We start from the raw sequence: 21,906 nt of genomic DNA, 5'->3' as shown, positions 1-21,906 counted from the left end.
ACTATATATTTATTTTATTTTAATTTTTTTAACTCAGTCTGATTCAGCTGGCGTTGCATTCATCATTCTAGAAAAGGGTCAGATAAACGAGCGCTATTGGTGGCCCAGGGAGAAAGCAGAGTGGGCTGGGGAGCTGGGGGTGGTGGAGGGCATGGCCGAGTCACCGCTCATCACAAGGAGGCAGCTGGCTCAGAGCCAACCTCCTGAAGAAGGTGAGGATAAAAAGGGCAGGATGGGTGAAGGTGCTTTAGTATACAGCCAGAGTGCTAGGAATAAAGTTAACAAGGCATGTGAACCTCATGAAGCTCAACCAGGCCAAGGGCAAGGTCCTGCACCTGGGTAAGGGCAATCCCCAGTACCAGCACAGACTGGGGGATGGAGGGATGGCTGGACGGACGGACAGATGGATGGAGAGCAGCCCTGCAGAGAAGGACTGGGGGACACTGGTGGGTGACAAATGGGACATGAGCCGGCAATGTGAACTTGCAGCCCATAAATCCAAGCATCTCCTGGGCTGCATCACCAGCAGCATGGCCAGCAGGTCGAGGGAGGGGATGCTCCCCCTCTGCTCCCCTCTCCCGAGACCCCCCTGGAGCACTGCGTCCAGCTCTGGGGTCCCCAGCACAAGACAGACATGGACCTGGTAGAGCGGGTCCAGAGGAGGCCACCAAAATGGTCCGAGGGCTGGGACACCTCTGCTATGGAGAAAGGCTGACAGAGTTGGGGTTGTGCAGCCTGGAGAAGAGACAGCTCCGGGGAGACCTTACTGCGGCTGCTCAGTACTTAAAGGGGCTTGTAGGAAAGAGGGAGAGAGACTTTGACCAGGGCCTGCAGTGACAGGACAAGGGGTCTGAACGAGGGTGGGGTCAGGTTGGACATAAGAAGCAATGTTTTACGATGAGGGTGGTGAGACACTGGCACAGGTTGCCCACTGAAGCTGTGGATGCCCCATCCCTGGAAGTGTTCAAGGTCAGGCTGGACGGGGCTTTGAGCAACCTGGTCTAGTGGAAGATGTCCCTGCCCATGGCAGGGGCGTTGAACTGGGTGATCTTTGAAATTCCCTTCTAACCCAAACCACTCTGTGAGTCCATGAATCCATGATTAAAATATGGGACAAAAAGGAATTATTTAATCGCCCCAGATATCTCTGTTACAAGACCAATTTATCAACCAGAGAATTGCAATTGCTCGTTTGTGATCCCAAATTCAGCCTAGTTTGTGTTACTCAGATCTAGAAGAAAGATTTGCATCACTGGAGTCTGAAATATCCTTGTTGCAGCCTGGGGGGAATGACCCCCTGTGCAGCAGCACTGCTCATGTTCAGGTCTCAGCACCGGGCTTGGCCGGGCATCAGCACAACGGCCCTGTGTTTGGTAGAAATGAGAAGCAAATCTTCCCATCATGCAAATGTGCCGTACTCGTGCCAGAGAGCCTCGATCCCCTTTTTGTCTCAGCAGATAAAGGGGAACTGAGGACAAGATGAAAAGCAAGAAGCTTTGGTTCAGATGATCATGACTTGCTCCTTTATATCATGTGTGCACAGAATAAATTTAAAGCACTATGTTCTCACTGCATCCTTTTGTGTTTCTTACCACTTTTCTGTAACTCCTACTTTTTGAGTTTTACTTGTCATTGATTTACATTTGTCTCCATCTTCCCATATGTGGTGGGGAGGAGGAGAATACTTTCCCACCCTCTCCCAGTGGCACAGAAACGAGCTGGGAGTTGCAGGGAGCCATAAAACCCAGCAAGCAGCAGCCCAAAGGATGGTCTGATTTTTTTGAGACGTGCTTAAAGAAGAGCAGAAACCTCTCAGCTGTTTTTGTGCATTAATAAAGGAAAATGGGAGAATAATGCAGGAAGGACATAAACATATGGGAAATGCTTTTTTTGAGTGTTAGAGAAAATACGTGATGTATCTTATGATGTTTAAATTCTTACATTCCAACAGTAATTCAGGTTGTTGGTAAACAGTTGGTACCAAAAATAGACACTGATGGATCCAGTCTACCTGAAGTTATCAATCGGGAAGTTTTCCAAGAGCTGAGTAAGGTGGTGGTGCCTCTGCCATTAGTGTTGATTTCCAATAAGTCTCCGCATACCTCATGGGCATCAGGAGCTCGGGAGGTAGCACAGCGTCAATTTTTTTAAAGAAGGAGAGAGGGAATGAGCTGGGTAATTATTGACTGATTAAACCGACTTTGCTTCTGGGCAAAATAATGGAGTATTTGAAGTAGAATTCAATCAAGAGAATTAAAGGAGGGTAAGACAATGCGGATCGGTGTTATACAAATAGATCTGAGCAGCTTTACTTGGTACCTCTGCCTGCTGGGTGCCTGTGGGAGGGCTGGATTAGCTTTGCTCCCCATGAACCCCAGCACTACCGTCCCACTGCGCCCTGCACCCATCCTGGAGCTCCCCGGGGGTTTGAGTGTGGACCCGAGTGGCATGGGAGCAGGCAGCGAAGGGACAGGGCGCTCACGCAGCACAGCTCGTGATGGTGTTTAGTGCCACCCTGGAGCAAACGGGGAGTGGATGGAGAGGCTTGGAGGAGAGCCACAGGGAGGAGGGGGTGCTGGGAAGAAAACAGGAGTAGGCCATGGAAAGGGAAGGAGCAGTTTGCTCATCAGCCAGCTAATTGTTCCCGGAGAGGTGGGTGCCCCAAGACCTTGCAGGCAATGCTGTAAAACAGCCAGGGCTGGAGATGTCTGACAAACTTGGGCTTGCTGGATGGGCACATTTGCAGCCGGTGGGAGCAGCCATCCGAAGCCATATGTTCACAGACATTTTACTGTCTTAATTGGGTGCCCCTCATGGAGGCAGCTCTGTCGTGGGCCAGGATGAGTCCCTGGGGCTGCTGGCTGCAGCCACCTGCTCTCGCCCACACAGTGCCCACCAGATCAGTCCTGTGCAAACCTACTGTGCTTTCACTGGGCCCGTTACCTACTTTGAGCCATGTTTTAGCAGGACCTCATTGCTATGCAAACAGAACTATGCTCTTCAGCTTGCATTGTAACTCATTGTAATTATTGCTTAAAAATTAATTAGAAGATCTCCTAAACTCCCCCTGCTTTGACCTATTGATACTTCCTGTTTCCTGTCAGGTCAGCAACCTCCCGCTTTCCGAACAGCAGCTCTGGTGGAGCTGTAAGCTGGAGTACCAGCATGGGATGTGATGGGTTGGGGATGCCGGCGGCAAGCTGCAGGTCCCACCAGGTTTTCTGCTGAATGCAAACCCCTCCTTCCATGGCTGTGATAGCAGGTGGCTCCATGAGCCTGCTGCAGGCAGGACAGGCAGTGGATCTTGGGAGCCATGTTGTTGCATGAGTTGGATTTGAGCTCACATGAATGTCCAGGCAGGGTTATGGCATTTGCATGGCTCCCCTTCACCCCTAGCTCTTCATCACTGGCTGCAAACCATTTTTTTTAGTGTGAGTATTTGGAAAAAAAATGAAACACCAACACTTTCTGCCAAAAAAGGGGAACTGGAACAAGGCACTGCGCTGCGCTGTCTCTGTCTCCTCTACCTTTTGCATAGGTTCATCACCAAACCAAAATGCTTTGTTGTGAGCAAACTTTGATCCCATCATTTGTGCTGCTGGATTATAAGCAACCAACAAGTGTGGCTGCAGGAGAAGCAGTTAATGCATAGCATGGCTCTCCCTTCATCCTGAGATTTGCCTCCAGGGTTTCCGGCTCTGAGGTCAGCCTGGAGTGGCAGGAGCAGTCAGAGGAGGACGGCCACGGGATGAGAACATCCTAGGGGGTAGCTCAGCCATCGGCCAGCCTAGTGACAGGCTGTGAAAGGGCTTTGCATGCTGGGCTCCTGCGTGCGAGGCTGCCCACGGCCTGTCCACCACCACAAGCCCAGTTGTTGGTGCAAAACTCCCAGTGTCCGGCCAGTGGACTTGGATGGATGTTTCCATGCTTCTCGGTGACTGCAGCTCAGCACCTTTGCCTGGCTGGACTGGCAGCCTGCGAGGAGCACGCTGGGTTTCCAGGATGTGTGAAACAGGATCCATCACTGCTAATATAAACGGGTATTTTAGAAGTGCATTCCCACTGATGTTCCCACAATAACCAGCTTTTAATTGTCTAAAAATATGTAATAGAAACATCAGTTAAACATCTCACCTGCTTCCTTTTTTAGTGACTTAAAAAGTCAAAAGCTACAATTTTAATCTCTTGCGGATCACCTCCAAACACAGCTGGATGGTACAGGTGAGGCATTTCAGGGAGCGCCTTTAGTCCCAGGGGATCCGTAAGAGCTTTACAGACCCTTCCATGCATCATATCTGTTCTGCTCCTGTGTAAAAGCCTTGTGACATTTTGCACTGACATCGAATCCTGGCAGTGTCTCTCCTTGCTACATCACAAGCAGGATTCGTCCCTCCTGGTATGCTGGAAGTTAAAAATCCCAGGGCTGCTGGCCCCTCATGATGGTACTGGACATCTCCTGTGCCCTCACTCCTGGCAAGGGCAGATGGACGGCACCGCCGTGTCCTATTTCTGCAGCTCGGCAAGCAGCTGGAGCTCCTTGTGTTGCTTTGGCATGGAAGGGACAATCCCGGCTCTGCTCGGGGCGGTGGTCATGCAGCTCTCTCCTGCCCACCCCTCTGCGTGCTCCCCTGTTCTGTCATAGCTGCTGCAAATGGTTGTATTGGTCAGAGTGGAAAAAACTCTAGAAAATGAGGAAAGGGTGAGTCAGCATCTTGCAAACCAAGTGTCTAATTTTTTTCTTCTTGTTTTACTTAGCTTGAATAAATAAGTTGCAATGTCAGACTCTGAGCTCCGTTTCCAAGAGGGAACATCAGCCTTTGGGAACTGAAGGACTGCACAGAGGTCATTGATGTCCCAAATCTCTTTTGGCAAATGGGACTTCAGGTGGAAAGTCCTTCTCCACAGGGCTGCTCTCCATTTATCCATCCATCCATCCATCCATCCATCCATCCATCCCTCCATCCCCCAGTCTGTGCTGGTACTGGGGATTGCCCTGACCTAGGTGCAGGACCTTGCACTTGGCCTGGTTCATGAGGTTCACTTCATGAGGTTCACATGGACCCACTCCTCCAGCCTGTCCAGGTCCCTCTGGATGCCACCCCTTCCCTCCAGTGTATCGACTGCGCCACTCAGGTTGGTGCCATCCACAAATTTGCTGAGGGTGCACCTGATCCCACTGTCTATGTCGTTGATGAAGATATGAAATAGTATGGTTCCAGTATGGACCCTTGAGGAACACCACTTGTTACAGGTTTCCACTAGCACATTGAGCCACTAACTGCAACAATTTGGATGTGGCCATCCAGCCAATTCTTTATCCGTCTATAGTCCATCCATCAAACTGATATCTCTCCAAATAAGAGGAAAGAAAGTTGTGGGGGACCATGTCAAAGGCCTTACAGAAGTACAGATAGATGACATCTGTAGCTCTTCCTTTGTAAGTGCCAAGATAAACAAACAGGCACATCAATGGTAACCTGCAAGAGACAGAAGAAAAGTTTTAAGGCAAGAAAAGTTTATTTTTTAAAATTTCCTTGGAGGAACTGCGGTCAGGATCTTCTTTAATTTTTTATTGGAAAAGCTAAGTCTTTGCCAAAAAGATCCTTCTTCCCAGCTTTGTCAGGGAACTCAGTTATGAATTAGTTTGAAATTGTACTTTTCTTGATTACATTGGTTGGTTGTTGTCAGTAAAGAATTGCAGGTCGCAAAGAGGTGAAGGTTTATTAATCTGAATAAAAAGTGAGTGAGGAAGCTTCGATGGTTGAGAACCATATCGTGTGTGGAAATTCACCGTCATGGTGATGCTCAGACATGCTGCAGTGGGCGGGTGTCAGTCACCTGCAGTTAACTGTGAAGGGTGGAGGTCTGGTGCCTGCCTGCCTGCTGCTGCCTTCCTGCTCGCTGCTGGGTGGTTTGGAGGCTTCGACCCCTCCTCCTTTATTGATAATGGTGAATGTCAAAGCTGAGTGTTGGGCTGCAGGCAGGAGTCCCCCCCAGCCCTGAGGAGCATCCTGCGTAGCAGCTCTGGGCACCGGTTCCTTGTGTTTGTCCCCTTCCATGTTGTGTGGGGGATGCTTTTGGGAACTCAGATAGCTGCGGGGAACGGGAGCACCAGGGCATCGGTTTTTCCTCTTTCCCAAGCAGCTGAGGCTGTGCTGCTGAGTGGTATTACCAGCCTGGGCTGGGCGTTTGCCCTCTGCTGGGCCGGTGCCCCATTTGCTGTTGGTAGAGGGAGGAGAAAGAGCTCCCACTGCTGCCTGCACCCCTGCCTGCACCCCTTCCTCCCCTTTGCTGCCTGGGTTCCCCTCCAGGGCAGGTCACAGCGGGTTCTGGGGCTTCTCCGGGATGTAAGGCTTGACCCCAGACCAAAGCCTCCTCCCCACTCCCAGCAGGGACTGGGGACATGGCCCCATGGTGCTGGTGGCCATGGGGTTCCCCTGCTGTGCTCAGTGCCAGCAGGAGCGGAGCAGACATCCCGGGTTGGCTGTGGGATGCGGGGAGCCTGCCCCGTCCTCTTAAACATCACATCTTGCCCCTTAGCGCTGCTCTGCTCGCCGGGGTGACTCCGGCCATAGCGGTGGTGATGTTGTGGTACTTCAGCTTCCTGTTGCTGAATGTTACCCGCCATGAATGGTTAAATAGATTTGAGTGAGTCACTTAAACAGACGCTATGGATGTGAAAATAATTGTCTGGGAAGCCTGTGCCTGCCAGGTCGCAAGTAATCCTCACACGTCCTGTGACTCAAAGCCAGCCAGAAGGAGTGTTTTCTCCCTGCTGCTCAGTTGGAAATATTTTGAGGGAAGGCAGCCTAGCTCCCTGTCCCATGTCCCCTCCGTCTGTCCACATGGTCCTGTCCTCTTCCTGAGCGGCCAGCACAGAGGGATGCTCACCTGCGCTCACCACTTGCCCTGTGCATCACTGCAGCGTATCCCTCAGCCCGAACTGACAGGGAGAAGGAAAAGTAAGTAGCAGTGAGTTATGTGAAATTGTTTCATAGGATCGAAGGTGGATATGGGTGGGAAGGGACCTTGGAGGTTCCTGGTCCAGTACCCTCCAGCAGGACCATTAGATCAGGTTGCTAGGCCTTCACCCAGCCACATGCTGAATATCCTTAAGGATGGACATCCCACAGCTTTGTGGGTCCAGTGTTTGACTGCCTTCAGGATGACAATTTTTTTTCCTAATATCTAATTTGAATTTGGCTTGTCCCAGCTTGGTCCATCACTGCTTGTCTTGTCCCTGTGCACCTCCAAGCTTCAGCAAGAAGATGAAGGTCACCTCCAAGGACCAGCAGGAAGTCTGGCTCCAGCTTCTCTCCACCCTCCTGCTGGGTAGTCATAGGCAGCAGCAGTAGGAGCCTCCCTTTCCCCTTTCCAGGTGAACAAGCCCAGCTCTCAGCCTGGCCCCATGTTTGTGGCAGCCTGTTGTCCCCCAGCACTCCTGGGTCTTTGTCTGCTTCCCTGTCAGCTGGCCCCAGCCTGTCCGGGTGCAGGGAGTTACTCAGCCCAGGCTGATTTGTTTCTTTATTAAATACAATTTCTTTCAAGAATGGGGAAAAAATAATTAGTCACTTAAATGAGAACTCAAACTGAAAATGTCCTCTTCCTTTCCCTGCATTTGTGCTTATTCTCTAGCAAATACATAATTGTACCACTTCCTCCAGTGAGGCTGCTGTGTTGGCTTGCTCAGAAATACCTGGAGCCTGGGGTGAAGGTATTCACAGACGTGTTCGTTTTCTCCTTTTCCCTGCTGAAGCTCTTAGCTCTGAGTCAGAAACGTGTACAACTGTTGATAGGATGTGACCTTCCCCCAGCACATTCCCATCATCATGATTTTCTAATTATGCCTGTGACTGCCAGCTGGGAGTGTACAGCATCAGAGCTACCACAGCCATTGAAATGAGTCAGTTAATGTGCCTAGAGTCTATTAAACAAAGTTTTATTTAATTAAGTAAGTCTTGATCTCATCAAAATCAGGAGGGACCATTAGGGCGGCAGCATTTCTGAGAAATCATATTTGAATGGCAGGTGGTTTGTACTTTCTTTAGTATCTGGATCTTGAGATATTGCAACATGCTGGTCTCACTGCTGAATTTTGGGGTTGGCTGGTCCCACGGTTGGGGCATGGTTACATCCCTGGCAAACCAGCAGGGCTGCCACAAGCCCATGGGTAAGCATAGGGCGTTTCATACCACCCAGCCTTTTTGCAGGTGCGCAGCATGAAGGGCTGCACAGGGAGAGCACAGTTGGGTACCTGTGTGCTGGGCATCGGTGCTGTGCCCCACACACCAGCCCTGCTGCTGTGCTCAGGGGCGGTCCAGCAGTTTCTAAAGCACGGGTGGCAAGGGCCACACCTGCACGTCTCGGCTCCTTCAAGCACACTCTGGTTTCTGGGAGAGGAACCTGGCTGAGATCACAGACTCACAGAGTGGTTTGGGTTGTAAGGGAATTTCAAAGATCACCCAGTTCTACCCTCCTACCATGGGCAGGGACATCTTCCACAAGATCAGGTTGCTCAAAGCCCCGTCCAGCCTGACCTTGAACACTTCCAGGGATGGGGCATCCACAGCTTCAGTGGGCAACCTGTGCCAGTGTCTCACCACCCTCATCATAAAACATTTCTTCCCTTTATCCAATCTAACCCCACCCTCATTCAGTTTAAAGCCGCTGCCCCTTGTCCTGTCACTGCAGGCCCTGGTCAAAAGTCTCTCTCCCTCTTTCCTACAAGCCCCCTTTAAGTACTGAGCAGCCGCAGTAAGGTCTCCCCGGAGCTGTCTCTTCTCCAGGCTGCACAACCCCAACTCTGTCAGCCTTTCTCCATAGCAGAGGTGTCCCAGCCCTCGGACCATTTTGGTGGCCTCCTCTGGACCCGCTCTACCAGGTCCATGTCTGTCTTGTGCTGGGGACCCCAGAGCTGGACGCGGTGCTCCAGGGGGGTCTCGGGAGAGGAGAGCAGAGGGGGCGCATCCCCTCCCTCGACCTGCTGGCCATGCTGCTGGTGATGCAGCCCAGGAGATGCTTGGACTTATGGGACGCAAGCCCACATTGCCGGCTTATGTCCCATTTGTCACCCAGCACTATCCCCCAGTCCTTCTCTGCAGGGCTGATCAAGGAGCTTAGCTCTCATCTGGGTTTGCCGAGCATGGCTTGTGGCTTGGAAATGCTGCTGCAATGCAGAGAAGAGTCCTACAAGACATGAGTGCCCAGAGATGTTGCAATGGTTCTGCTGTCAGCAGTGGTGACCTCAGAGCCAATTCCTGGTGTTTGCGCATGGGAGTGAGGGCAGATAGCCCTGTGCCAGATCCCATCCCTCACGCAGGGCTTGGAACTTCCCCAGCTGATTTAGTTCTCTCAAGTGTGGCATATGCTGTAGTTTCCTCCTCTCTCTAGCTGAGTCAATATTTCTAGCAGCCCAGGAGACTCTTGTAAAAGCCCTCACAGTCTTGGAGAGGTAGCCCTGGGGAGACGCTGAGACTCACCAATGGGCTCTCTGCTCGGCAGGGCTCTTCCCCTGGTGGGAGCCACGCACAGGTTGCGCAGGCGCACATGGGATGCCTGTGGGGAGAGGGAGGAAGGGACTTGCTTGTACTTGTTTTTATTTGCAACTCCTGTGCCCCTGCCCGTTGAAATACAAGAATTGCTTTACACCCTCCCACCACTGCTGGGCTGCTCAGAGTCATTCCTGAGACTTGGTCTGTGGGACTGGGGGGGGAGGTTCTGGCTGCTTCAGCCCCTACTTTTCTGCCAAAAGGAGCAAATTCAGGCTGGGGAGTGAACACACACACAGTGGCTGTTATTCAGGGGGTGCCAGTGGAAGATGTGACCTTTCGTAACACCCTGGGGAGGGCTGGCTGGCATGGCAGGGGCTTGGGGAGATCAGCCCTTGGTGAGCAGATTTTTAGTGTCCATCAGTGGTTTTCTCTCCACTACAGAAGCCAGCACTGTGGATTGTGTATCCCTACCCTTCCACTTTCTGCAGAGTGCTGGGTATCAGGCAGGTTAGGGCTGTGTGGGCAGGGGGTCCTGCAGAATGGCTCCCCAGCTCCCTGCTTGCCTGACCAGCAGCAGGGTTATTTCCAGGCTCAGGACTGGGAGGAGAGTCCAGCAGGGTGCGTGGGGTGGAAGTGCTCCCAGTCTGGAGGTGGGAGTGCTTGCAGCTCTGGTCTCCACATACTATGGGGCTGGGCAGCAGATTTTAGCAGTGTCTCCGATACATGAATCTTTTCTTTCTCCCCAGAAACAAAGGAGGAGCTGGAAGAGCTGATGTCTGACATAAAGAAGACGGCGAACAAAGTGCGCTCCAAGCTAAAGAGTAAGTATTTGCCTGCGATGCTGCTGTGGGGCTCTGCTCGCTGCGCTCCGGCCCTGCAGCCCCAGGCAGCAGGTACTGCGGCTCCCATCCTGGACTGGGGATGCAGCAGGCAGGGACCATTGCTGCCCTGGGTCCTGCTCCATGCCCCCACTGCTCAGCACTTCCCACTCGTCCCCCATGACCAGAAATGCTGTGGGACCCTGGCTGTCATCTCAACCCTGTGCCAGCAGCAGCTAGTGTTTGACTCGGGTCAAGACAGTTTTGGGGTGGTTTGCTCTAGGTAGGAAAGGGCAGGTTACAGACACACAGCCCGGCCCTGTCTGTGAATCCTCTGGCAACCTGAGCTGGCACTGGGAGAGGTCACAGAGCTGGGGGAAGGGACAGCCAGAAGTGGCATCTGCCATTGCTTTGCAGGGATCACCGGGCGTTGGGTGTTACCTTCCCTTCCCCTAGCATCCTCTAGCTGCTTTTATTTACCCTTTGTGAATTTGCCCCCTTGTGCCCCATTCCCAGGATGGAGGTGAGGGAACGGGGCCATGAGCACCTGGTGGGCTGCAAGCAAGTCCCATGCTGCCAGCACTGGCAGGCGCTGGGCTCTCCTGGTGAGCCCTGGCTCTGAGCAAACCCACGGCATGGCCAAAGGTTGGGTTGCCAGGGCTGAGTGGTTGAAGAGGTGCTGCTGTTGGACTTTCAAGCCTCCAGGAAGAGCTGGCTCTTTCCCACTGAGCCAGGTTGGCATGGGCAGCCTAGGCAGGGGCAGCACTGAGGAGTCCCATCCAGAGAGCCATGGTCCCTCTTCCCCGTGCGGCTCTGGCCAGGCCGGGTGGTGCTGCTCGCTCTCTGGCAGTGTGCTGGCACGGGGCATGCTGCCCTGGGGCTTGTGCTTCTCGCTGCCCCATCCTGCTCCTGCTGGGCTGGTCTTGCTTTTCCATCCCCAGTGCAGGCTGCATTGCTGGTGGCTCTGCCCCCAGACATGGGCTCTGTGTGGCAGGTGGTGGGGAAGAAAGGGGCCGTTGGGCTCGGGGAAGGTTATCCTGTCTCATCAGCACTCCCCGTTGTCTTGGCGTGCCTCTGCCTTGGGCAGTGCAGAGACAGAGCGCAGCCAATGTGACAGTTAGTTTCCACCATCAGAAGAGTTAATCAATCTCTTTGACAAGCAGGGAGTGAGAACAATATGACTTTCAGCCCACTGATGGCTGGGGTTGTGCTGGAGCACTTGGATGAGCCCAAAAGCCCAAGATTGGACCCCAGGGGATTCAGGGGGTCAGTGAGGATGGCAGCATCTTGAGGCAGGAGGCAGGTCACCCCAGCGCGGCTCAGATTTGCCTGCAGTGGTCTTGGACATCAGCGTGCGATTTGGCTGAGATTGTTGCAGGAGAGCTGGCCGTGTCTGAAGGGTGGGAGAGGAGCTGGTGCTTCCCCCATGGCAGCAGTGTTCTCCCTAATCCCAGGGTTTTGTGGGAGTCCCACAGTCATGGAGGACTTAGATACAGCTGGAGCCATTTTTTAGGTTCGTCACCACTGGTGTGGTCATGTCCCATGTGTATGCCAGAAGGAGACTTGTACCTCCATTGTCCCCTTGCTGCCCTCTGTCCTCCTGACACGTGATATCAGCTAGACCCAGGAAGGAGAGCTAGGTCCAGCTTACCCATTTCATATACCAGGGGATCCCTTCCCATGGACCAGAGTCCCCCGGCCATAGTGGGATCCCTGGTGTCCAGGTGGGGACAGAGTTTAGCCTGTGCAAAACAAAAATCCTTTTCCATAGGTGTTGTGTTCTGTGTTTTAACGGGCTTTGAGAGCCTGAAGGATTGCAGGACAGGCTCTTGATTCCTGTTTCCTTCTTCCAGAAAAGACTTACAAACATCGTGTTTACCTGGAGCAACAGATGATTAGTCCTTGTACTTCATCCCAGATCACCTCGTGGCCAGCATGATCAATGAAACAAAACAGTCAGGACTGATCAAAAACACCATCTGCTGACAACGAATTGACTTCTTTAGGACAGACATTGCTCATGCAGTGGTTAATTCTAATTACCAGCTTCTTGGGAAAATGTGATTTTATTAATTATCATAAATGCACAATGTTTGCCAATACTGTTCCTTGGGAACAGGGAATGGTTTATGACAAGTGTGGAGGAAAAACAATTTCTGATGAAATATGCTGGGCAGGCAGCAGCCAGCGTGCTCGGAGGCAGGGTTTGCACAGGAGAAGTGCCGTGGCTGTCTGGCTGTGTGGGATGGGACCTTTCAGCTAAGCTTTAGATACAGACACTTGTTCCAGGAGAGAATAGGAGAGAGGGCAGAATTTGTGCTGGTGTTCTCCAGCACTTCCCTGGAACGTGCTGTGCTGTTGGACACCCTCTGCCAGCACCGCAAAGGGTTCCCCAGGCCCACAGTCTTCCTTAGAGTGCTGCTGCTCTCTAGAAGGTGGTACTGTGGGGCCACCCGTGCTAACCAGCATGCAGCAGAAACACAGATGCCCACTGTGATGGTGGTGTCCTGTGCTCTGCCCTGCTGCACTGGATGGTGATGGGGAGCCACTGGGCAGCTCCAGGGAATGGAGAGCCCCTGCTGCAGGAGGAACCTGCCCCATGCTGGGCTTGTAGACCTGCTCCAGCATGGAAGGTGCTGGGGACAGCTGGGCTCAGACAGCTGTGGGACATCTGCATTGGGAATGGGGTCTTCAGCCAAACTCAAGGGATGCCACCAGCTCACACCTGGTGACCTACATGGAGACATGTATCTCTACACACTGGGCCAGCCTGCTGATGGGAGCTTTCTTCCCGGTGAAGTCCTTGAATTTAAGTTTTTGAATTAGCATGTCCGAAGCTGGCCTTGAGGAGCAGATTTGCACTGACTTGCTCTGTGCCAGACCTCCTGCCCTGCAACCCCATGCCCTCTCCCTGCCCATGGTGAGCAGGGCAGCACTCCTCCCTGCTGTGATTTATGGTCTTTGGGCAAGTGAGGAAGTCATCTCACTTAGTTGCATTACTGGGCATAATTAAAAGGGAAAGCCTCTGCTTTGCTGCAGAGGACTGTTGAGCAAGATGAAGCACGCTCTTGCCACCCTGGTGGGTCCTCTCTGTGCAAGGCTGGGCAGCTGGCAGACCTACTATTTTTAGGGTCCCTGGAGAAGTCTTGAGCTTTGGTATTTTGCAGAGACATTTTAGCTCTGCGTTTCCTCCTCCTGCCAAGCAGGGGGAGAACAGCACTCCGTTTTGTCTGAATACCGGAAAGTGTGGAGATTGGACCTGAGCATTATGTCGATTTTGTATTGAAATCCTCACTTACCAGCTTGGGGGTGACGGGTGCTGCCCTCAACAGCACCAAGTCTCGGCCACTGGCCAGGCACTGAGTGCTTTGCAGTAGTGAAACGGAGCTTTGCTGCTAGTCCAGGCTAAATCGCGGGCTAGAGTCAGGAGCTGGGGACTGCTCAGTGCCAGATGCTCCTCGATTTGTAGGCTTCAGTCTTTTACAGTCCCTTTGCCAAACAATCCCTTTTTCTTGTCTAAATAGCGTGAAATAATCTGTGTCCTTCTACCCTGACCAGGTATTGAGCAGAGTATTGAACAAGAGGAAGGACTGAACAGGTCTTCTGCTGACCTGCGGATAAGGAAAACTCAGGTGAGTCTCTGCCCTGTGGCACCGGGAAGGGGAGGATGGGAAGCAGCTGGAGGCAGTTGAGGGATCCCAGGGGTGATGGAAGAAGAGGGCTGTGCTTGGCTTTAGAGCAATCAAGTTCTGGTGTGCAAATACTGGGCAAAGTAATGCAGCACATTTCTGAATAAATCAGTGAAAAAGCCAGCCTGAAAGACCCGTGACATGAGTATGTGCAGAGGGAGCTGTGGAGGGGAGGGCAGTGTGCATTGGCTTCATCCTTGTGCGCAAGTCTGAGCATCTGTGTGGACGAACAGGCAGGTGGGTTTCTGCACATCCATGTTAAGCATCTCACTAAAGGTGATTTTGACTGGAGCAAAAACACCCTCTGAAGTCCCAGCTTTGTGGGGGGGGAACACTTGCCTGCGATGTGTTCAGAAATCTGGAGTCTCTGTGGGTTTCTGCAGTGCCTGGAAGGATGCTTGAGCAGTTTGTAAATGAGACCAAGGCTTACTGATGCAGCTGGGTAACTCACCTAAAATTTCGCTTAATCTAAGAAGATGGGTGGTCTTTCAGAGAGTACTGTGCAGGCCTGCAGCCTACTGGAAATGTTCTTCCCTGTTGGGGCTGTGGTTGCCCCTCCACCAGGCATCGATGTGGCTTCACAGTCCAGGAAATGTTAGACTTTTGAAGGGCTGACACAACTCTTCCCCTTGTTCCCATGAAACCACCAATAACTGGCACCTTCTTTTGATGGGCTTCTTAGCAGGGTTATCCAGGGGTAGAGGTAGAGAAGGGGTGCACCTCCCTCTCCTCCGCCCAGGTGGTCCCAAGGCTGTGTTATGTTCAGTTGTGATGAACGGTAGCTCTGCTTGTGCTTCTGTCTGCAGCCAACGTGGGGTGGAGTGTGTTGGTTCCCCAGAGATGGAGGTTGAGGGACATGTGGCTTGTCCATGGGTCCAACAGCATGCACTAGAAACTGGAAGTCACTGACCCTGCTTTGAGCTGGAGGTTGGGCTGCATGACCTCCTGAAGTCCCTTCCAGCCTGAATTATCCTACAGTTCTGAGTAACTCCTCTCCCCCCACTCCTCCCAAAGTCAAGAAATAAAATAGCTTAGAAATATTTGATGAAAGAATCAAATTGTAGAGAGGCTTTTCTCTCTCAGGAGCAGCTGATTGCAGTGAGAAGGTCTAATTGCTGCAGATGTCCCTGCTGGGCACTGCTCGGGTCCTGGCCTGAGGCAGCTGGAAAGTGAGGACAGGTCACAAACATCTCTCTGATGTCCATGATGGGTGCTAGTGGGAAGACTTTGAGAACACCAACAGAGAGACTGCAGTCAGTGGGGTCGTGGCAAGGCCAATAACTTGGCAGAAAGTGCCAAAAGAAAATTTCCTTGGGGAAGCAGCAGGCAGGCATGACCCGGGAAGGCAGTGCAAGGCACCGGGGGAGTGCTGAAGGAAAGGACATTGAGGAGGAGCTGGGGATAGGGGAGATGACGGAGCTTCATACAGCCCTCATACAGCCTGCGGAATCTTCACAGGTCTCAGGTTAACTCAGAACCATTTGACTGCTGATGATCTGAGGTCTCATAAGACAAGGTTACCCATGGTCTCCAGCTGCTTTTGAAATCAGGGCTTGAATTCATAGATAATGTGTACTTTGTGAAAACAGGACATGCTTTTACTGATTTTCTGAAGTCAGAACTATGCAATTGTCTTGGACATCCCAGAATTGCAGAGCATGTGAGGATGGAGGCTGGAGAGACCAAGGCTGTGGCTCTCGTGGCCTCTGTTGGATCAGCCAGTGGTGCAGATTTATCTGGATCAGGCATAGGCATGTCATGGTACCTTGGCCCCAGCATGTGCGCAAGACTTTGTGCTGACCGGAGCTGCCATACTCCGCTTGCACCACGCGCAGGAGGGTAGGTGGCACCTGACACTGCACCTACAAACACATCGTTAACTCCGGGTTTCAGAGGGAAGTGGATCCAAAAGAGTGAATTTGTGCTGGGTTGGCATCTTGTATTCTGTGACCATGGCATTTTTTTATTGAGTCCGTCTGTTGTCAGCCATGGCCTGAGCTCTAAAAGCTGAACTAGTTTAGCTTGATGAGATGGCACTAGACAGAGATTACTTATCTCTAGAAAATCATCTCCAGTGTACAAAGCAAACAAGTGTTTCATTTAGATATGGTATAACTTGGCCATACTACTCAGTAGTGGGCTGAAAATGTGGGTTAATTCTCGTGGGGAAGTGATTGTGAAAGAACATAATGTTTTATGGCTTCGGATCCTCCATCTGCCAGAAGGAAAGTCAGAGGCTTGATTGCGTGAACTGTTTGACGAGAGCTTCCCCCATCATCTTTGTATCACCCTCGATGGAGCAGCTCCCTCCAAGGCCTTTCCAAAGAGATATTGTGTCTGCCTGGTGTTTGCTTTGGGGTGGTGTTGCCCCAGACCATGGGCGGTGGTGGGGAAGCGTGTCCATGGGGGCCTTCTCAAGTGTGGGGTGTGACCCAGCTTCTCCCTTCCGCTTGCGCTGGAGTACTGCTGCCTTTGGGGGCACCAGGGTGATGCTCCAGCAGACCCGTGTTGAGGACGGGTGAACCTGTCCTTGCTGTACAAGGGTGATCAGGTCCTGACAGTAGGATCAGGCCATCCACTGACAGTTGTGTGCCTAAGCCATGGCTGACTCCTGGGTGCTGCTGCACCCTGCCACGGGATCTGACTTTAGCACTGCCACCTCTACAGCTACCTGGACTCTGAAGCTACTGGCTCACGTATAGGCTGAATGAGTCACTTCTCTCCTGCAAACCACCAAACGTCAGGCTGTCATGGGGGTCTCGCTGTGGGGGGATCATGCTTGAGTGATCCCAGGTGCCTGCTGAGCCCGCAGGTCCCCTCGTCTCCAACTTCCCACATGTGGTTCGTGGTTCTCTGGACTGTCCTCCATGCTCTGCAGTGTTCATTTGCTTGGTCCTTGCTACAGAAGTCTTGTTGAAATGTTTATGGCTTGGGAAATGGCACAAGCGCTTCTTTGTCCTCTCACTTTGTCCTGCAGAAGCAGTGAGTCTGGGGACTGCTGCTCATGAGCAGGCAACATCCCATGTGTCTCCTGTAGGGAGAGGTAAGAAAGAGTTAGATAAATTGAATGGAAGCGTACACATGGAAGCAGCAGAGGGAATGGCAGAAGAAGGGATACAAGACTGGCGTGGGTTGATGGCACCTAACTTAAAAGGTCATTGAGATGCCAGCATGGATACATGCAGCTTCTAAGAAGGCTTAGGGTGGAAAACCATTGGGCAGCTTACTCCAGGACAGGAGGTGAGAAGACCTCTGAAGGTCCCATGCAATTTAAATAATTCCATAATGTAAATCAGCTGTGCTGCCTAATGACCCTGAGGCAGAACAGGTCAATGGGGTGGAAGATCAGTGTTGCTGTAGCTCCTGGAGAGAAGGTGCATCCCAAGCCCCTCTATGGCCACCAGTAACAAAGAGCCCAGGAGATGAGGGGGACCTGTAGGATGTGTCACACACAAGCGCTGCTGGCTGTACATCTTGTGGTGCATGTGAGTTTGGGGCACAAGAAAATGAGTGAATGCAGGAGGGAGTGAAACCAGCTTTATTTTAAATTTATTTTTATTGAATAAATCACCTTCCTGTTCAGTGCAGTCTCACGCTGAGCTTTGCTAGCTCAGTTGCAGCACTCTGGTGCTGAGCTTCTTTGGTTCATGTCTGTATTTTAAACAGCCTTGCCTGTCCCGGCTTGGCCATGGGTTTCTGTGGTGAGAGCTCAGCCAGGCTGGAGACATTTCCCCTGGTGAAGTCACACTGTGGTGGCCAGGCAAACCATCTGTGTTGCAAGAGACTGTGTTGAGGGCACGCATGTTGGGTCCAGGGCACCCATGGGATGGCTACATGCTTGGTGCAGGGCTATGAGCCTGTCACAGGTGTCTTGTCATTGCAGCTTCTTAAAATCAGCCTTCTCTGGGCTGAAGCTTTGTCTTCTGCCCCACCATGCAGGGTTGCTCTGTAGTTTTTACTGCGCGTTGGCAACCTTCTGGTGATCCTTTGGTGAGAGAGCACCTGGCAAGATGCAGTCATTGCTCCAGCAGTGGAATCTGCCTCTGCATCACTGCAGGGTGAGCTACAGTGCCTTGTCCTTGCTGATCATACTGGAGGATGGGGATGAAAACGAGGTGTCTCAGAGCAGAGAAGCAAGGCCTTGTTCTGCAGCGAAGGTTGTGTTTTAGCAAACCATTAAACTGATAAAGGCAATGGGAGCTGCCAGCGTTGCTCTTCAGCACCCAGGGGTGGGGATCCAGGCATGGATCTGCTGCTCTCGCAGGGGGTTTATGCACAAATACAGCTCAGTAAAAATCTTACTTTCTCTAAGCGCTCTGCAGTGAAGCCAGAGGAGTTTTGGTGTTTATAGTTTATCCCCTTTTCAGTCTGGGAAGCCACTTGCGTAGTCTCCTCTCCCATGCTGCAGTCAGTGCCGAATCAATACAGCGGTGACATTAACTGATCAGCTCTGCAGAGGCAGCTTCCAGCTTGGAGCCCAAGCGTCCTCCTGGCCCTGCACAAGCAGTGAGAGGTTGTCGTGGCTGAGCCTGAGGCAGTGGGGAAACAGTCCTCTGCAAAATTGGGGCAAGAGAAAGGCTTGTCTCTGGCGCAAGTGGGAAGGAGAATTGCTGGGGCATAGCGAAGCCAAAGCAAAGGATGGTGCAACAGCACAGAGCAAAGCAGGACAGCATCAAGCCCCTCTGCAACGCCAGCTCTCCTGTTCCTCCCCGGAGGGATCCTGGCACAGGCAGAGCTCTGCTCTAGCTGGGCAGTGTCGAGGGGAGTCAGCAGATCTCTTCCCAGAAAAAACCTCTGCCTTTTCCACTCCAGAGACACTGCTGTGTGCTGACAGCAGTGCTGTCAAACCCCCACCGGGCTTTCCGCTCTGCTGTGCTCTGCGCTGTACCCTTCAGGAGCTATTTGCCATCTCAAATGCAGGTGCTGGGTGGCAGTGGCAGGGACAGGGAGAGCAGGGAGGTGGCAGTCGAAGGTGGCTGTCCCTGGTGTTGGCTGTGGTGTGCCCGTTTCCCAGGCAAAGGCATTACTTCTGCAGTGTCTGAGGAAACTAGAGGTGGCCACCAATTGGTGCTGTGTAGCCCAGGGCTGTGAATTTGAGCAGGGTTTAGATTTGCTCCGTGTTGAAGCTCTGTGGTTCGGACAACATCCTGGCACATGGGAGAGCGGGATTCAGGGCTCTGCCCCACCACAGAGTCATGGAATGGTTTGGGTTGGAAGGGACCATCAAAGATCATCCAGTCCAACGCCCCTGCCTGATCTTCCAGTAGATCAGGTTGCTCAAAGCCCCATCCAACCTGACCTTGAACACTTCCCGGAATGGAGCATCCATAGCTTCTCTAGGCAACCTGTGTCAGCATCTCACCACCCTCATTGTAGAACATTTCTTGCCTATGTCCAACCTAAACCTACACTCTTTCATTTTAAAACTGCTGCCTCTTGTCCTGTCACTGCAGGCCCTGGTCAAAAGTCTTTCTCCGTCTTTCTTATAAACTGCCTTTATACATTGAACAGCTGCAGTAAGGTGTCCCCGGACCCTTCTCTTCTCCAGGCTGAACAACCCCAACTCTCTCAGCCATGGACCACTAAGTCAAAAAAGTGGGAGATTTTCCTGTAATTTGGGCATTTCTTAGCATTTCTCTGGGCTCTGCAGGTAATCAGGGGAGAGGAGCTCCCCCGGGCTGCAGCTTGGAGCCCCTGTGTTGGGAGGCTGAGGTAGGTGATGTAGCACACTGCTCTGCTTCGGGGCTTTGGCTTCTGACCTGGGTGGTCTCTGACTCTGGGCTTCTGCAGCTGTTCATCATCCCAGGGATGCTGACCCCATGCTGGGACCCTGTGCCCAGCAGTCCGCATGCCCAGCGTGCATGCTCATGTGTGCAGGACGGGAGGTGAGCTGGGCACAGAGCGGTGTCGTCCCAGCGTTACATTGCTGGCTTTGCTTGTCACCACGCACTGCGGGTAAGAGGAGCTGACAGCTCTGGCAGGGCTGGCAAGCAGTGCTGCCGGGCTGTGTGTGTGCCTGACGGGTGAGCTGTACCAATGTGACTGTTGTAGCTGTCAGCTGGGGAACAGTGTGGGGTGAGCTTGAGTTAAGGCAGTTTTCTGGCTGGAACATACCATTAGTATGAAAAAGTCCCTGGCCTTTGCTTGTGTTGGTTTTGCCCCAAAATCACACTGCTGGTGCGATTTTGAATTTTTGGTGCCATGGGACAGATCCTCAGCGGGGGCACTGCACTGCAATGGAGCTATTGCAGCTGGCGCTGGCTGTGTTTATAGCATGGGTGTCCCTCTTCGACTCCCAGCCATCCAGGGACAAGCAACGGCCCAACTAGAAATATGCCACCCAGGTTTGTTCCTTGTCGTGGGATCATAGCACGTTAGTGAGAAGGGAACTCAGGAGATCCCAGCCCCTGCCACAGAGCAGCGCCAGCCGCATCAGGTTGCTCATGGCCTTGTCCAACTGTGTTCTCAGCATCTAGAAGGATGGAGAGGCCATGGGCGTTGGTCCATGGGTCCTCTGGGCCCCGATCCAGCGTTTGACGACCCTTATGATGATTCTTGCCCCCTTAATATTTAACTGGAATTCCCTGTGTCCCAGCTTGGTCTGTCACCTCTTGTCCTGCCCCTGTGCACCTCCAAGAAGAGTCTGGCTTCAGCTTCTCTCCATTCTTCCCCTGGGCTGTTGTAGGCAGCAATGAGATCCCCCTGAACTTTGTTACCTTCAGCTGGCCAAACCCTACCTTTCCTCAAGTGTCCTGTGCTCCAGCCCAGACCACCTTGGTGGCCTCAACTGGCTTCACTCCCACGCGATGTGTTTTGGGGAGCCCCAAGCAGAACACAGCACTTTAGTTGTGGTCTCACAAGCACTAGGTGGAAGTGAACAATCCCTGTCCTTGCCCCGCTGGCTGTCTTCCTGCTGACCCAGTCCATGATGAGTTTTACCTTCACTGCTGACTCCTGGGCAGCCTGATGTCCATGAGGACTCCAGGAGCTCTAGGTGCTTTCTGGCCAGCTGGCCCCCAGCCTGTCCTGCAACATGCATCCCGTCCCCAACACAGGACACTGCATTTGCCTTTGAGCTTCATGGGGTTCCTGTCAGCCTCTTTCTCCAGACTGTTGAGTTTCCTCTGAATACCAGCCCTGCCTTCTATTGCTCTCCCCCGTTTGCTGTCTTCTGCAAACCTGCTGAAAGTGCACTCCGCTCTGCCGTCCCAGGTTACTGGTGAAGATGTTTAATGGTATTTTCAGAGCCAGCATCACTCACTGAGGGGTTACTATTAGGAACTGGCCACCAGTTGGACTTTGTATTGCTGATCACAACCTGGCAGTCCAGACAATTTTCTACCAACCTTATCCAACCTGTGGCCTATCAAAATGGCTATAAGGATTCTGTGGCAGTCTGTGTCAAAGGCCTTAAACTCAGGGTGTGCACCATTCCCTGCTCTCCTCTTATCTGCACAGCTAGTCATCTCATTGGAGAAGGCCATCAGGATGGCACAGCACAATTTGCCCCCAGTAAATCCATGCTGGCTGTTTCTAATTATCTTCTTGTCCTTCTGGGAGGATTTACTCAATGACCTTCCCAGTGACTGAGGGGAGGCTGAGGGGTTCCCCAGATCCTCCTCCCAGAAGATGTGTGGCGTTTGTCTTTTTTTGCCAGTCCTCTGGAACCACCCATGATCACCACTGTCTTTGGAAGATGATGGAGAGGTCCTTTGCAGTGACATTGGCCAGCTCCATCAGCATGCTCAGATGCATCGCGCCTGGTCCCATGGACCTGTGTATTTCCAGTTGACTTAAGCACACCCAAAGTCTACATCCCTCTCCATGGGTAGTGTTTTATGCCACTGGCCTCTGCTCAGAGGGCACCGGGAGGCCAAGGACAGACCTTACCAGTGATCACCAAGACAA

At 52.4% G+C, this 21,906-nt stretch overlaps 1 protein-coding gene across 2 annotated transcripts in view; it reads left to right on the top strand.

Annotated features, from left to right (window-relative positions):
• The window catches only part of STX1A (syntaxin 1A), a 99,278-nt gene that overhangs the window by 55,364 nt on the left and 22,008 nt on the right, over positions 1-21,906 (top strand). For both annotated transcript variants that reach the window (XR_012045458.1, XM_072881769.1), the window contains exons 4-5: positions 10,238-10,312; positions 13,868-13,941. Coding sequence is in view for 1 of the 2 variants with exons in the window: in XM_072881769.1 (XP_072737870.1) it covers positions 10,238-10,312; positions 13,868-13,941 (149 nt within the window). In the remaining variant the exon portion in view is untranslated. The remainder of the gene's footprint in view (positions 1-10,237; positions 10,313-13,867; positions 13,942-21,906) is intronic.

Source organism: Ciconia boyciana, chromosome 17 (assembly GCF_034638445.1).
Source record: "Ciconia boyciana chromosome 17, ASM3463844v1, whole genome shotgun sequence".
Lineage (NCBI taxonomy): Eukaryota > Metazoa > Chordata > Aves > Ciconiiformes > Ciconiidae > Ciconia > Ciconia boyciana.
This window is presented reverse-complemented; position numbering and strand designations above follow the sequence as displayed.